The sequence below is a fragment of the Branchiostoma belcheri genome, unplaced genomic scaffold (genome assembly GCF_001625305.1).
Source record: "Branchiostoma belcheri isolate BF01 breed outbred unplaced genomic scaffold, Haploidv18h27 scaffold7, whole genome shotgun sequence".
Classification (NCBI taxonomy): Eukaryota; Metazoa; Chordata; class Leptocardii; order Amphioxiformes; family Branchiostomatidae; genus Branchiostoma; species Branchiostoma belcheri.
In genome coordinates, this window is record NW_017804353.1 from 105648 (window position 1) to 123661 (window position 18014).

At 41.9% G+C, this 18014-nt stretch overlaps 1 protein-coding gene across 1 annotated transcript; it reads left to right on the forward strand.

Moving 5' to 3' along the window:
- The first annotated feature begins 723 nt into the window (after nucleotides 1-723).
- Nucleotides 724-17963, forward strand: LOC109484698 (influenza virus NS1A-binding protein homolog A-like). Its single transcript, XM_019788047.1, has 13 exons — nucleotides 724-840; nucleotides 2036-2177; nucleotides 6212-6381; nucleotides 6885-7009; nucleotides 7917-8041; nucleotides 8602-8733; nucleotides 12594-12864; nucleotides 13245-13445; nucleotides 13854-14099; nucleotides 14592-14717; nucleotides 15271-15444; nucleotides 16049-16247; nucleotides 16978-17963. The coding sequence occupies exons 1-13, from the start codon at nucleotides 821-823 to the stop codon at nucleotides 17027-17029; spliced, it is 1983 nt and encodes a 660-aa protein (XP_019643606.1). The 5' UTR covers nucleotides 724-820; the 3' UTR covers nucleotides 17030-17963.
- Nucleotides 17964-18014: the final 51 nt, after the last annotated feature.

Sequence of the window (18014 nt, forward strand, 5' to 3'; positions counted from 1 at the left end):
AACTGATAAAGATTGGCGTACAAGCAGATGTTGGAGCAATGGGGTATGAGTCACCCAACAATATGAATCCGTTTTTTTAAAGACCCAACCTGGAAACTGAACAAGGCCAAATGGCTAGCCATATTTCCTGAAATGAATTTTACGGTACCATAAACTGTTAAAGGATTAAAAAAAAAAACGTTGGCAGACTATGGGATAATGGTGCGATGGGGTATTAGTCCCCCAGCAATATGAATCCGTCTGAAACATTATTAAAAAAACAACCTGGAAACTGAACAAGGCCAAATGACTAGCCATATTTCCTGAAATGAATTTTACGGTACCATAAACTGATAAAGGATTGAAAAAAAAAAAAACGTTGGCAGACTATGGGATGATGGTGCGAAGGGATATTGAGTCACCCAACAATATGAATCCGTCTGAGACATATTTAAAGACCCAACCTGGAAACTGAACAAGGCCAAATGGCTAGCCATATTTCCTGAAATAAATTTTACGGTACCATAAACTGATTGAGGATTGGAAAAAAAACGTTAGCAGACTATGGGATGATGGTGTGATGGGGTATGAGTCACCCAGCAATATGAATCCGTCTGAGAAGCCACGCGGAGAATGTATGAATAAGAAATGTGATGACACACACACACCCCTGGCATGATGAGCCGTCCTGTGGCATGCATATGCATGGTTCTATTCCTGCCCACCTCACGTCAGCGCATGGTCCACGCTAGCTAGCTCCCTGTCTTCCCTCCCTTCAAAGCTGATATTTCCCCTGACTGGCCGCGTGCTCCGAGCACAGAGCTAGCACTGTACCAGCGGCATGGTGATTGTCATGGACATGTGGGTATCCAGCCTGGGTGTTTTCTGTAGAGAGCCTCTGTGCATTGCTGATTCAATTTTGGAGTGAGGTGCCCGGCAACAGCTTGTACTGTAGTAGCCATGCTCTTACAGTGTTTCATTCTGTATCTGTATAATCTGTACATTTGCAAGTTCATTCTGTAACTCTGTACTTGGCCTTTCATCGCACGCATGGCTACAACAATGCAGACTGTTGCCAGGCACCTTGCTACCAAAATGAATTAGCAACGCACGTTGTACAGCCACTCTACGTTTTGCCAGTATTTCATTCTGTATCTGTGTTTGTACATTTGCAAATTCGTTCTGTATCTGTACATGGCCTTTCATTGCATGCATGGCTACAACAAATGAATTTGCAAGGCACATGTGCTATACAGTTGCTCTCCATTTTACCATCTGTTTCATTGCCTGGTGATTTAAATTTGCTGCCTAAACCCATATCCAGTACAAATTTTGGAGCCAAAAGGCTGCCATAGCTTGCTGAATGCTGGTTAATGGCTGTACAGTCACTGTCCGTTTTGTCATCTATTTCATTGCCTGGTGATTTAGATTTTAGCCTCCTCCCTGCTACCTAACCCCATATTGTCCATAACCAGTGCAAATTTTGGAGCCAAACGGCTGCCTTAGCACGCTCAGAGCTCACCCCAAGCAATGAAGCAAGGGTGCTCCCCCTCTCCCTAAAATCCTAGCACCACTCCCAAAATGTTAAAATTTAGGGTTTTCGCTGCATATTTTCATGAAAATATGCTGTCTAAAATAGCCACTGTGTATTGCAGATTCATTTTGGGAGCAAGGTGCCCGGCAACAGCTTGTACTGTAGTAGCCATGCTCTCCCTGTATTTCATTCTGTATCTGTATTTTCATAAAAATATGCTGATTTTTTTTTTCGCGACATCAACTGATTAGGGAGCACCTCTCCACTGAAAATTTCTGGCAAGACCTGCTTAGCCTCCATAGCATGCCAAAAACTGGGGATTTTGGGGGTCTTTGGGTGCTATTTTCTGATTGCATATAGACAACATAGCCTGTCTGGTTGAATTACCCCCGTTTTTTAGAACTGGGCTAATCAGAAAACAGCCGAACGCCACCAAACTCCCAGTTCTATACGCCTGCTACGGAGGCTACCTGATGCTGAATGTTAACCGCTTGTTACTGATGTTGTTGTGTTGGTCCACAGATACCCTGAAGAGAAGCCAGAGATGACGGGGGATCCGGGAACGACCCAGCTGGTGTTTGAGGACCCGACGTACCTCACCACCACTATGGGCCAGCTCAACGCACTGAGGAAAAACAGACATTTCTGTGACGTTATCCTGCAGGTAAGGCTGAGTCTAACATTCAAGTAAATGTATATAATAGTGTAGAGAAATGGCTCTGCTGAAGGCTAACTGCAGGTTTAAACTGATGTTGTTCTGTTGCTCAACACGCTGAGGAAAAACAGACATTTCTGTGACGTTATTCTGCAGGTAAGGATGACCCTGACAGTTTTTGCTGGGTTTGTACTGATATTTCCAAGAAGTAATTGTAGCATGATGTAGAGAAATGACTGCATGAATACTTAGTAGCAAAGACTACATGTACCATTGTCAAATAATGAATCCTGTACAGTATGTAGAAATGGCATGTCTACAATGGTAAAACTGACTGACATGTTTGTACTAATATTTGCAAGAAGTAATTGTACATAATAATGTAGAGAAATGGCTATGCATGAATACCTTGTAGTCTTTGCCTACAAGGGTCAAGTAATAAGTCATGTAGTTTTCCCCTGAAAATGACACTACAACGTACCACCGGTAGAACTGACTTTTTGCCATGTTCATACCATTATTCCCAGGAAGTAATTTTGGATGAAATTACTACGCATGAATTCTCTGTAATATTCGACTAATCCCCAAGCAGATCTTTTGGTGGCTGCTATACAATATCAAATTAGCAGGGCACTATCCATTTGCCACCATAAGGCATAAAAAACAAAAATGCCAAAGCAAAAAAGACAGTTAAAATGTCAAAAAACATGCCTAGAATAAGTCAAAGCTAAAGCCTCTACTTGGAGAGTAATCTTTGCCCACAAGGGTCATACATGAGTCATGTATGTACAGCAGTTTTGCCCTGGAAATGCCACTACAACATTGATGAATGTTGGCTAGCCTGGGAATAGCAGGAATAATCATGTGAACACTTGCGTATGATGTTCATACGTCAACATACAGTCATGCTAACGTCAAGCATGGTTGTAAGCAACGTGTAAATTCAGATGCCAGCTTAAAATAAGATGCGATTCATGTTGGTCCACGTGACCTCAGGGCAGGGATATCGACAGGGGCAGATGGTGCATCCCTGCCCTGACGTCAGAGGGGCTGAGGAATGTTAAAGGTTCTCTAAGTTAACTGCAGAAATAGAACGGCCCTGTCATAATGATGCATTAGCTTTGGACTCATGTTCAGCCCTTCTCCAATAGAAAGCTTAGGCTGGTGGACGATGTGCAACGTGTGCTTTCATTCCTCAAAAGCTCTAGATTATGCTGAACTTCGAGTTTTACTTTTTCATTTTTTATTTGTATCTGTCTAGACTTAACCAAGTTTTCCTCCAAATCATGATATGATGGCAGTGCGTAGTCCAGTGGTTAGCGATCCTGCCTCTGGACTAAGAGGTCGGGAGTTCGAATCCCGGCTAATGTCGCTCACCCGACATGCACGCTACTGTTTAGGGTCGCAGTCCTTCGGACGGGACGTTAAGCCGTGGTCCACTGCTCATTGTGCTTGTCGAAAAGAGCTAGGGGAATTTCCCCGGTACAATGAACCTGTAAATACTGTACATAGCGTCTGTCTTCTCTGTCACGACCAGTGGAAGATTAGCTCTTCAGTGAGCTAAACTGGCTCGAGATCACTTTCACTTTTTTTTTTGCCATGCAAACAATAACCCTAACAGCAACCACACAGTGTCGCTATGGCAATGTATGTTTTCATTGCCAGTCTTGTTGGTTTTTTATTTGCTGCATTGAAGGTATGCAGAAAAAAGTATTTCGAGCCCTGCAATTAGCTTATAAAATTAAATTAAAAATAGCCTACGAAGTATTACGTAGTGATATATCTTTGCTATAATAACTCACAGAAAATGGGATATTATGGCTGTGTGAACATCTCTTTTGATAGGCAGATTAATATTCCTAATGTTATGCTGGAATTGAGGACGTAGTATCACCTGGTTTATCATATAGAAGTCCTGTAAGTAGCGTTAGAATTATTGTGGAAAAATGCATTATTAACTTTGGATCATGGCATTTGGAAGTAAGATTTCAAAAAGCAGTGTTGTAAGTTATAACGTTGAAATGACAGAGGAAATGTATCAGTAAGTTAGTTTCTTGCATTTTTGAAAAATTAATAGTTTTTGATAGTATAGCTTTAAAACCTGACTGTAACATACCTATGTAGATATGCCTGAGAAATAAATGCAAATATTGTAGTCACAAGACAGTGTTTGTAGATGGTTAACTATTAAAGTGGCACACTCATACCTGTCAGCGTGACTGACTATGCTAATATCTGACTAATAATATTAATGATCCTGACTGTGCACACTGCATGTTTTTGCTCATGATGTAATCGAATGTGAATTATGTGATATTCGTTTATTAGTAAAAAAATTGGGCATTGCAAACTGCTAAAAATTTGCATGTTCTCACAAAAGACGCAGCATAAAAAAAATCAGAAGCAATTTTTGAGTCTCAAGAAGATAAAATGTGACAGTTTTGAATATTGCACATTTGTGCATCAATGAATAAGCCAAAGCTTCAAGTGATGCTTACACATGTATGTAGTAAGTATAAGTGACAACGCTCACAAAATGATGATTGAATATCCCGGCTGATGCAAAAATCAATTTTGTCTGCATCTGTATGAAATATGTGTCTGGTCCGACTCGAGTGTGGTCATATGCTTTACCGTGTAATGTTATGTCATTACGCAGGTCCTATTTCATGGATGAGGTACGGGTTTAAAAGTTGAAGCTGGCTTAAGGTTGCTATATATAACAAATATGTACTTACGCAGCCATTTTACGGCCTTGTGTTAGCAAACAGACTCGCTGAAATTTTGGTCTTTTGCCAAAAATCGATGTATACACAGTATTGCTGCTTGTAATATTGCTCTTTGTCTTTTACTAAATTCTAATCGACAGCCACCTATAAAACTGTCAAACTGTATGTATGACATGGCTACCCAATAGTAGTAATGTACATGTGACGTGTAATGTTATATTTTTGTGTAAGTCTGCCGATTATGTCTGGCTGAAATTTTGGTCTTTTGCCAAAAATCGACGTATACACAGTATTGCTGCATGCAATATTGCTCTATAGTCTATTTATCTTATACTAAATTCTACTTCACACCATCCACATGCAAATTGTACATGTATGACACACCATCCAGTAATGTACATGTGACGTGTAATGTAATATTTTTGTGTGAATCTGCCGACTAGGTCATGGAAATGATACTCTGCCGTGTAAAGCTTTTTGGTGTGAATTTTGTGACCCAAGATCGTTCATCATCTGACAAAGGTCAGACAGAGCAATCCAGTGTGTACAGCGCTTTGCTCAGGCATAAAATTTCATTGGATTCTTGCCATTTCCCAGTACACTAGCATTTTTGATTGTTTGAAACAAAAATCTTTTCAGCTAGAGAGCATAGTTATGTTTTATACAATTGAAATTGATAGGAAGATTTGCAGCATCTTTTGACAGCAAAATCTCATTTTTCTATAATTAAAAATTAAAAAGAGTATAGATGATTGAGAAAGAATGGTTTAGTGTAAATGTTGTATGCCATATTTTGCTGTTGTTTTTTTGCCTTTTAACTTTAAGACACTTTTGAAGTCATAATGGTGCACATCATTTTTGTCCTTTTATTTGTTCTAAATATAATCAGCTAAAGGATTGGTCAGATTGTGAATTGAGCAGATGTTTAGATATCTTTAATCTCAGATATCCTTAGATATCAGATATCCTTAATCTTGTGTGCAGATATAACTTCTGTGCATGTGGTATGATAATGACTATCATTATGTCCAGACAGATAATGATGTCCCATCTGTATTGATCCCTTATAGGTTGGTCCGAACGACATTCCGGCACACCGTGCCTTACTCCATCTGTATTGATCCCCTATAGGTTGGTCCGAACGACATTCCGGCGCACCGTGCCTTACTCCGCCTGTATTGATCCCCTATAGGTTGGTCCGAACGACATTCCGGCGCACCGTGCCTTACTCCGCCTGTATTGATCCCCTATAGGTTGGTCCGAACGACATTCCGGTGCACCGTGCCTTACTCCGCCTGTATTGATCCCCTATAGGTTGGTCCAAACGACATTCCGGCGCACCGTGCCTTACTGGCCTGCTGTAGTCCGTACCTGTTCGAGCTCTTCAACTCGGAAGTGGAGGGCAGCAACCACCTGAGGTACCAGATCGAGAACGCCAGCCCTGCCGCGGTCGAGAAACTTGTCGACTTTGCCTACACTTCAAGGTACTAGATTGTACTTTCTTAACACTTGTCCTGCTGGCATTTTTTTAATACAATGCCGGTATGTTTCAATAGTTTTATGTCCTAGTCAGGTCATAAGCCCTTGACTATTTTGCCCTGTGGTGGCATAGTCACTTCCACATTTGTTGCATTTCGCTGTGGTGTGATGCATTGCACGAGAAATACCCCCCATTCGTACATATACAGGGTACTATATGGATGGTACTGTATGTGCAACCTAAACATATTTATATGGGCTTTAAAGAAGGTTTTAAAAAAAAGATAACTTTGGACTTAAAAATCTTCAATCTTTAAAAAAGAATCTTCAACTTGTCAGCAATAAACCTCCACCTCCTTTAATGTTACATTTTCTCAGTGTGCAATCTTCGAAAATGCCTTGAACATACTTGAAAAACACTTTTACTTGGCAGCGTCATATTACAGAGATGATGTTATATATTCCTGTCGCAACACCATGTTGACAACAAGTCTTATTTACCTTGCAGATTGTGCGTCCAGGGAGAGCATGTTTGTGACTTGTACTCAGCGGCCAAACTGTTCCGTATGGAGAGTGTGAGAAAAACCTGCTCCAACTACCTGGCCACACACCTTACACCCGCCAACAGTGTCGGTGAGTGGGCGAAAACTGCTTCTACTGATTATCATGAAAGTTCATCTGTGTTGGTAGTAATCATAGTAAAACGTTAAACTTTATTCCAACACACAATTTACAGAGATCAAATTTTCAGCGACCACATCTCGCGAGAGTTACGGTTTACAAGCTTGTACTGAGTTTAGCAAATATGGAGCTCTTAAAATACTTTTCTGCATACCTTTAGAATTTATGAACTACGGATTACAACACTGAAAAGTAAAAACTGCTCACAAACCAATATCTTTGTTTTTTTGCACTTGATTCAAAATGGAGGTGGTACCAGTCAATACAAAATATTTATATTACATGTACAGCCTAAAAAGAGACTTTAATTCCAGTACATGGTACACTGTACAGGTAGACATCAGAAATACCCTGACATAGTACAGTATTTGGCTCATTTAGTAACTCTTGTAAGTTAACAATGAAGCCGACATTTTTTACAAAATTTTCCTACCATGTTGTCGAATATGTTAGGAGTAGGCATCTCTCTTAGACCTGATCCTAATCAGTAGGAAAGTAAAACTAGCAGTGCCCTCTAGCTGAACTGAAACAAACTACAGCCTGTCCTGTATCCTCTGGACTAATAAGAGGTTGGGAGTTTGAATCCTGGCTGTTGTCGCTCACCCGACATGCACGCTACTGTTTAGGATCGCAGTCCTTAGGACGGGACGTTAAGCCGTGGTCCACTGTTCATTGTGCTTGTCGAAAAGAGCTAGGGGGAATTCCCCAGTACAATGAACCTGTAAATACTGTACATAGCGTCTGTCTTCTCTGTCACGACCAGTGGAAGATTAGCTCTTCAAATGTTCAATGAGCTAAACTGGTTTGAGGTCACTTTCACTTTATTTAACTTTCCTGACGTGCTTCTGTGTTGCTACAGGTGTGAGATCGTTTGCCTACGCCGTTAACGACCACGAACTCATCAGTGTGGTAGACAAGTACATCAGGGACAACATCATGGAGGTTTCAGTCAACAAGGAATTCCTGCTGCTGCCTCGACTGCAGGTAAGGGGCCACCGTAATAGAACTGAGTTAAAGGCATTCAGTTGCATTTTTAGGCCAGCAAAAAAAATACACAAATAAGGAAATTTGTCAACCTTGACATTTTCTGCCATTTCTTATTTACTGCACATTTTTGTCATCATGTAATATTTGAAGCATTTGAAATCGCACCAAGACAAGCTGTTTGAGGTGTCTCAATTTTTTGGGTACTGCCTAGAACTAGCCTATGATAGAAAACAAGCAACCGTATTCCATCTGCGACATTGCATTTTTGCCTTACAGATATCAGTATGCTATGGGATAGAATTTATTCAGCTTACTGTCATAATGTATCTGTATAGCCAGTATAACCGCCTTTCGGTGTAACACACCAGCTTCTGTATCTGTATAGCCAGTATAACTGCTCTTCGGTGTAACACACCAGCTTCTGTTTCTGTATAGCTGGTATAGCCACCTTTCGATGTAACACACCAGCGTAATGAAGCTTGGTTGGGTAAAACGAGTCTATTCAGCAACAGGAACCTCAGTTTAGAAATGCTAAATCTTTTTTTCCCAATGTCCAGGTTGAGTTGATCAGAAAAGAAGCGGACACCCCGTCCAGCATCGGAGACCTGACTCTCTTCAACCTGGTGGTGGAGTGGGCACAGAAACTGGTGGCAGACAGCACTGAGGACGTCAAGGACCTTATGGAGCAGGTAAAACTCAGTCACGTCACAGTCTTCTTACAAACACTTAGTGAAGGAGGGGCTTCCAGTGATAGGCCTGGAAGCAAACATTGTCTTGTGCCAGGTTTTTTAAGTGTCAGATCTTCCACTATCATATGGTTGGTCTTATAGATGAAATTTTTTATGTTGTGGTTGTGGTTCAAAACTACCAATAGGAGGAAGTTTTGCCCAAAATTTTAGTGCCCTGGCACGCTTAGAATGTTGTCTTGTACCGGAATCATATGTTTGGCCACAGCAAGGAGATTTTATGTGTGTCTTTACCACACTTGTGTCACTCTCTGCACTTGGAATACAGTATAGGAATGAAAGACTTGTTATACGGTGATACCATGTTCTTACACCTCAATTCTTCATTTCTTCTTACAATATTTTTCTTTGTTTTTTCTACTTTGCAAATTTTGGACTAGATTTTGCATTAGATTTTGAGTCTGCAAAGGATGTATTTGTTGTTATCCATAGAATTTACTTGCTGTGGCCTTTTGTATGATTCACACACATGGTTATATCAGCCTGTGAAAGTAGTACTAGTAGGCAAAACTTTTACTCCACTTTCTTCAATACTTTGACAGGCTGCTTGAGGATGTTGTTTTTTCACTCGATATGTTTTGTTCAATCTGCCATTGGACAACACTGTCTTGTTTTGTTCTTTGTTTCAGGTGTTCCAGTCCTAAGGTGGACCTGGAGCATTAAATGTAATGTGCGTTAGACGCTGCTTACGACAGTAAGGCTCTCTAAGGCCCTGCGTAACAGTGAATTTGAGTTAGGAGGCGGCTAAGGGTGGGTACTGGTTTGGCTGAACCTGGTCCAAATAACATCCAAGAACTGAGCGAAAAAAAAAAAAAACTGAACTCCATGATCTGATCTTGTTTTGGACTCAAAACAACCTGGTCCAACTCTGAACAACATCCAAGAACCGTGACGAAAAAACCCGAACGTTAGTTATGATCTGATTCTTTTTTTGACTCAAAACAAAGTACAACTATATCATTTCTATTTAGACATCTTACTATATGTAACCTAGTCATAAAAGGTAAAAGAAATAACCCTGAATTATGCTAGATTAGCCTTAATTCATATGCTTGTGCATTGAAAATAACTAATTTATCATTCCAATGTTCTGAGAATTTAAGCATAACTTAAAATTCGTAGCACTCACTGAGACCTGTGCTTGTGTCTCACTCTCCAAAATATGATTTTCAGTGTAGTACTAAGTTATTTTTACTGTACTACAATACTGTAATTCACTTTATGTTCATGGTAGCAAAAGTTCTATGTATTCACAGTGGCAACAGGTGTAGAAAAAAGAAAGTCCAGGAATTATTTGTTCACTGTAATGATAAGTTCCCGGTAAAGAAATGACAGTGAAAACAGAGAACACAACAGTACAGTGAAAAAAATCAGGAATTACTAATCGGGTTTAGACCTGGACCTGATTCTCTTGATATTGATCTAGACTTGGACCTGATCAAGCTGAACCGGTACCCACCTCTAGAGCTGATTGTGTTGGATGGGGAGGGAGGGGTTTCTCTCTGGTGCTACTGCGACACACTGTTACCCACAACTGACGGTTTCCTTTCAATCTCTTCCTTGATCCGACAGGTAGTCACCAATGATTGCAGCTTGCAGGGGGAGAACATTACAGATGCACCAGAATGATGCAGTGTAGGTGAGACCAGCTGGCGACCGGTAGCAGTTTCCACCACATGCACGCAGCCTACTCCAGCAACTGGAGACTATTTCTTTGCAGCAGGACAATCCGAGAGAAAGAGAGACAGAAAAAAAAAACTAGACAAACGAACAAAAAAAGTAGAAAGCAAAGAAAGCGATACAACTGCATAATTACCCTTACAGGCTTGCTGCTTTTGGAGGAAGACAGTCACTTTACGACGTGCGTCGCGTTGCAGAAGCCTTGAACATACACTTCTGACACTCCCTACAGCACTTGGAAGCTTTACATCAAGCTTGTTTGCCATGTTGGAATGTAGTAGGCCCCTTGGCATGACATGAATGAACACCTCGTCATTTTCAGAGCTGCCAAAATATGCTTGACCTTACGTTATCTTCACAGCCGTACTCTAATGACAGACATGTCTGCGCTGCTTTGTGTGCCCCCTTATGGGGCGGAGTATTTCACCGCACTTGCCATTTGGCAGCAGATCACACACATTGCAGTAGGACTCTAGCCAGCACCCGTTTTGCCGTCCATTGCAGGAACTTGACGATGTGCGATGGAAAAATTTTTGAACCAATCCGTCAACATTGATGGACAAAACTGACTAAAATCTTGAGAGAGAAAAAACATCCATAGGACCACCAATGGACCACCAATGGTCCTCATGATGATGAGGACCACCCTCAACCACCAACACTCAACCCCATGATTTGTCTCTCAAAATGTGGAAAATTGCATTTTTAAAGGCTTAAAAATCCAGAATTTACCCACTAGATTGCGAGCACTCTCTCTCCAGATGCAATCATGAACCTGGGCTGATAGAAAAAAAATCTGAGCTGGCTAGAGCCCTGCATTGCAGTAATGCTTGCGCATGACAGGTCCATTCTGCATGGTAAGTTCACAGTTTGCTGTTGCCCGCCCGCACAAGACGTCAGTCACAGAATGTCAGTCTGCTGCCTTGCAGGGAGTGTCAAAGGTGTTACTCAAGGCTGGCAATGTCTTTATAGTAGTCCCTGCCGAATTCTGAGCACAGGGAGGCCAAATTACCGTGGACAAGGGAGTTCCTTGTTTGGCAGTTGAAACTTGGAAACTCTTGTCCACTCTTTAACATGACATCAAGAGCAGAGAATCTTGAGTTTGTGAACGCTTGTTTTTTTTTTGCTGTAAAAACCGACACAGCAAAAATTGAATCAAAATTTAAATTTTATTCAAAAGGAGTTTGTTAATGACACAGTTGAAGCATTCAAAAACATTTTTGTTTTAAAAGAAAAAGGCTTATTCTTGCCAAAAATTGTAGCTATTCCAGTGTCTAATCATGAAACAATCAGAATTTTTTTTTTTTTTTGCTGTAAAATGATGCATTACCAACATACAAAATAAACTTCATGCCAAAATGAGATTATAAGAATCCTAAGTTTCGGAAAATTTAGCATGGTTGGAGAGTAACTGAAAAAAAAAAGTTTCAATCACAATTTTTTTTTGTAATTTATCCCGTGTAACTTCTTTCGCTTTCCCTGTCTATCCTCCCCCTTTAACCTGTTTACACCTGTGCTTTCGTTGCTGGTGAAGAAGCCGACCTTTGACCTGCTTAAAGCACTCTTCCCTTAACCCTTTAGGACAATAGCTGTCCCCCTCCCCTCTCCTATCCCCTTTTCTCTTCTCCATGTCTTTCAGTGTTGTTCCTCGAAGCTGATTCACTATTAAGAAACATTCTTATTCAGCTGGAAGGTTATTGTATTGGGTGGGAACATGAGCACAGGTATTGCACACAGAAAAGTTTTCTCGGGCAAAATTTGTACGTTTGTTTTATATCTATATAACTGTATATCTACATAAAGATCTTTCGCAGAAGGGGAAGTGTTTTGCTTATATAACGAGGAAAATGCATCCTCTTCCACAGACGAGCGATAATTATTAATAACGAGTGTGTTCTAATGAAAGCTTGTTGTCAGCAGCAGTGGTTTATAAGGCAGAGGGGCTGGGAGCAAGCACAGGGGTGACAAGAGAAGTCATTTGAACTGAAGAAGGGCATCACCCTGAGAGAGAGGGACAGAGACTACTGTGTGCATCTCTGACAATGTTTATTCCTTTTGTGTGTAGAAAAGCATGCCTACATGTCTTGTGCTTCATTGTGGCTTCTGTTACTGTACACTACCAGGTGCACCTTATGTTGTTGACCCCGGAGCTACAACTGATCGACTGCGAAGAGGCCGACCAGGACCTGGCGGGCGGAGATGAGGTTATCCTGGACTACCAGCGCCGCGCCGTGCGTAAGAAGTCGACCACGACGCCACACAAGAGGCGGGAGGGCCAACAGAACGGACACAGGAGCCCGCGCAGCCCCACAAGCCTCCGCGCCGCGCGGAAGCTCATCATGGACACAGAGGACAACTGTGGCTGGGGACTCATCGCAGCAACACAGACCTCGGGTAAGGATCTTTGCTTTACTAGCCCATTCTTGTTTTTATAGCCTGGTCTTCTTTGGATTGGAACAACACAATACAACATGAAAAAGCTGTATGGAGCTGCTCTAAGTATATGTTTCTAGTAATAGAATAAAGTTGTAAACAAAAATAGCTTACTTAAGGAAAAGTCTATACGAAAAACAAGTAAGGAAAATTGTATATAAAGAAGGAACTCCGCTTAAACTTTGATTAGGCAACAAGTTAGAATGGTCCACTGATCACAGTTATGTGTGCATCACGATGCTGGAAAGTGCATCCAAAGTTTTAACGTAAAACATGTAACTACCAACACAGATGATCTTTCATGTTCGTGATTACAAGTCTGATTTCTTTTCGTTCCACAGACCACAGCTATGTGTGCATCGCGATGCTGGACGGGGGTCTGTCTGCGATAACGCTGCACGAGCGGGCCCAGAGCCGCTGCGTGTCGCGCCAGACATCCATGGTGGAGGACATCGGGGGCAGTATGACCCTCATGGAGCCCATGAGTCACCCCCGCTGTGGAGCTGGTGCCGTGGAACTCAACGGGAAACTCATCGCTGCAGGTACGGGGCCAAAATCTTTGCAGCGCTACGTTATGATGCATTCTGGAGAATTTTTATTTTTAGTTGTGCATGTGCGGGGTGTTGTCCAGGTTAATTCATGATGTCTATCTGCACCAGTCTAAACTTCAAAGCCAGTCCAAACTGTTATGCAGTAGATATCAGTATTTCAAATTTGGGGAAAATTCTAGGCCACCCACTTTCAAAGTTTTTTTGTTGACTGAAAAGGACAGAAAACAGGTGGTGCAAATAAGGTTTCTTGAAACGTTAACTGCTCAGTGCACGTATGCAGATCAATATAACATACAATGTAGTGCAGGCAAAATTTTCAGTACAGTTACTAAGTAATTTTGATTGTTAACTGCATCAGTGGATTTGCCCAATATAATGCAACCTTCTTTGCATTTACAGGTGGCCATAACCGTGAGGAGTGCCTTGACACCGTGGAGGCCTACGACCCGAGCCTGAACACCTGGACCCCGCTGCACGCCATGTCCACCTCGCGCGGCCGGTTCGAGATGGCCGTGCTCGAGGGAAAGCTGTACGCCGTTGGGGGGTCCAACGGCTCGGAGGAGCTCACCTCTGCGGAGTGCTACAACCCGAACACCAACGAGTGGAAAACTGTGGCCAACAGCAAGTTTAGCAGGTGTAGCTCAGGTAGGGGATTAGACATTATATCATACCCGGGCCGCCATATGTTCGATAATAGGTTCTGGACAGGGCCGTACTTTATGGTACGGCCCGGGCTCCGTGGCTTCCATAGAACGATTCAAACGCATTTTGCCCTAATAATAACCGTGTGCACTGCTTTCGAAAATTCGAATACAGAATCCGGACGTTGGAACTGATGTTGTTGCATTTTAGGGTTTAGGGGCACCAACTTCTTGCATCTTGCACTGAAGGGGCGTTTTCTTTGAGTGTGTATGACATAAATAAAATACAACACGGTGTATTCCGCATCGCCCTAGGTCCCGGCCCTCCCGCGAGTCGGATCGCAGTCAGGCTGATACCTCGGGCGATACGGAATACACCGTGTTGTATTTTATATTTATTTATTGGTTTTCCTGTACTGCTGATACAGATACCAATACAAAGAGACACTGTAGAATGTAGATGGCACTAAACAAGCTCCCAACCCTCCTCCCCCAGGAGTTGCAGTACAGGATGGTCTGCTGTATGTAGTAGGTGGACAGAGTGGCCAGTGTGGTCTGCGCAGCTGTGAAGTCTACAACCCACAAACAGACACATGGAACCCCATCTCTCCACTCAACACTGGTGAGCAGTCTTTTAACAATTCTCTGTAGCCTTAGAAGTTAGAACAACAATGAAGCTGTAAGCTAGTTCATAGTTTAAAGTGTGCATGGGCAGTGTGATACATTGCAGGTGGTAAATCGAAGATGCAAGCCCCTGGACATTATTTATGTATCACATATTACTGTTTATTACCTTGTGCATGGGTACTTCAAAGTGTGAACTAGTTTATTGCTGCAACAGATTAGAATGCTGATCCTCATTGATCACTACATGTTACCAATAGCTAAGGTAAAGTCAGAAAAATTGGTCAGTATCACTGCTTTGAGGAACAGTAACTAAAGAAACCTTTTGACAAATATTTTAAACCTTACAAAAAGAGTTAGCTACTCTGGGGAGCTTTCGAGATGCACTCTGTCTCTTCACCAAACTTGTCAAGTCAGATCTTGTCTCGGAGTTTTCATGTCACATGACTTTATGTTGATTATCACGAGGCAATAGACAGTTGTATACAGGCTTGAGGTAGTGGTTTGTACTGTCTCTGTTCAACTGAAGACACTGTTAATGTTTATTCCAGGGCGTTACCAGACAGGTGTGTGTGCGTTGGACGGCAGTGTGTTCGCTGTAGGTGGAACTGACTCCTGGAACTGCCTGAGTTCAGCCGAGGCCTACAGCCCCGACGACGGACAGTGGAAAACCATCGCTCCTCTCAAAACTGCCAGGCGCGGGGCTGGGGTAGCAGCTTACAAAGGTCAGCATTTATGTCCACTCATGATCACCAGGGTGGATTTGATTATATCAGCTGGAAGGAGGCTCAGTGAAATCTTATGCTGAGGTCACATTTCCAAGCCTGGCCCCAGCTGGACTGTGCAGTAAATACGTAAATGAAAAATAAACGATTCATATCAAGAATATGTACAGATAGTGCTCATAACCAATCGTTGCAAAGCTTTTGTGACTTGATGTCTTTTAAATCATACTTTTCATTCCCAGAAACTGCTTGACAGGGTCCCGGGTTGGAAATGTAACCTCAGCATTAAAGCAGTAAATATAAACCTTTTCAAAAGTACATGTTACAAGGTATTCAAAATAGTAAGTACATGAGTTTCCAAATTAGCATTTTTCCCAAGCTAAATTTGGTGGCTTGTGGAGTCATGTGGCCTAACGTTAGAGCGTTGGGCTCAGAACCAAGTGGTTCCTGGTTCGAATCCTGCCATGTCACCAACCTTGTGCCCTTGGGAAAGGCACTTCAACAACTTTCCTCACTCAATGAGTGTGAAGAATGATTATCATGATCATGGGCATAAAACTTGGAAAACCAAACCAACCGAATGTTTTCGTTTACATCACCCCAGGTAAACTGTACGCGGTTGGCGGTTTTGACGGCGTGAGCTCGCTGGACTCGGTGGAGTGCTACGACCCGGACACCGGCAAGTGGACGTCGGTAGCAGGAATGAACATGCCGCGCTCCAACGTGGGAGTAGCCGTGGTGGACGGGCATCTCTTCGCGGTGGGGGGCTTCGACGGACAGACATTCCTCAACACCATCGAGAGGTATGTGGCTGTCAAAGTTACTAAAATAAGTTTCCAAATTAGTTTCTGTATCTGTATCGCCGGTATAACCGCTTTTCGGCGTAACACACCAGCTTCTGTATCTGTATCGCCGGTATAACCGCTTTTCAGTGTAACACAAGCTTCTGTATCTGTATAGCCGGTATAACCGCCCTTCAGCGTAACACACCAGCTTCTGTAGCTGTATAGCCGGTATAACTGCTTTTCAGTGTAACACAAGCTTCTGTATCTGTATAGCCGGTATAACCGCCCTTCGTCGTAACACACCAGCTTCTGTAGCTGTATAGCCGGTATAACCGCCCTTCGGCCTAACACACCAGCTTCTGCATCTGTATAGCCGGTATAACCGCCCTTTGGCCTAACACACCAGCTTCTGCATCTGTATAGCCGGTATAACCGCCCTTCGGCGTAACACAACAGCTAAAGTAGAAAAATGAACTGTGATGATAAGCATGAAGGTACAAAAAGGAGTACATGGGTTTACAAATTAACATTTTTCCTAAGCTAAATGTTTTTATTATTATCCTTACCCCAGGTGAATTGCAGGCCATTAGTGTTTAGAATATTAGTATTCTACATTATTTCTCTTTTAAAGGCATTTTGTGTGTTTGGGATTGAACCCTATTGTAAATAGTACATAATTCAGCCTATGGCAGCAATGTTCTATTTTAATAAACCATTCATTCATTCATTCATTCATTCCTTCCTTCAGGTACAACGATGAGACGAATGAGTGGAGTTGTTTCACCACCACGCAAGACTAGCCTCTGTACCGTGAAGAAAAAGTTTACTACTCAGAATTCCGGGAAATGTATTCACTTTATGTATCATATTCCTTTTTGTATGTCAAGCAGCAGTAAGTCTCAAAAAAACTGTTTATGAAGAAAAAAAAGGTTTGATTTAGACCTTCAGATACTTCTCTTGCATGTATATGCATCTAGAAAGGTTAACTGAAAGGATATCAGAGTATTTAGACATTTGGTATATGCAATCATGCCTGCATTTAGTTTCCTCACCTGAAACTGCATGCGAGAAATTTGAATTACGTAGCAATGGATGATAACTTGCTTACCGATTGACACTACGTACGGTCAGGTCAATCGATATTATTATGTTCTATGCAGTTTTGATTCTCAAAAGTTCATTGTTCGCAGGATGACTTGCAAAAACTTTTGTAGAAAGATGTTATTCATCCTCCAAATTTGTAAAGAAAAGTTGTCAGGGAGTATGAAATGTTGAAATCGTGGTTTCTTCCTGATGTGATGGTATTGGGGATTAAAAAGTTGTTTCGTAGCAGGATGAATTTATAGAGATTATTTGATGGTGAAGTTTCTAGAGGGAGCCGTGTTGTTTGTGTGGTGGGATTTTTGTGTTGTGAAGTGCGATGGAGTTAGTCATGTTCTTGTATCTACCAACTTGATCCATGCAACACACCACCTAGTAATTCTGTACGTCTGATTTCTTTGTATGATCAAAATTCTTGTATCCGTCCAAAAGTTGTCAGCTCTGTGGTAGACATAACTGCCTTACTGGCCTTCATTTGGAACCGTTTTGGGTTCCCTCCGACTCAGCTTTCTGACTTCTTAACACGTTTCAGTGGTAGACAAGTTTGATTTTCTCAATGAGAATTTATCTTCATGGCCAACGAAGTCACCAAAGTGTATCATATAGATTGTAAAAACTATGCTGCAAAAAAAATGTGGACCTAAGTAGGTATTGGGTAGACGTGAACGTGGTCCCATCATGGAT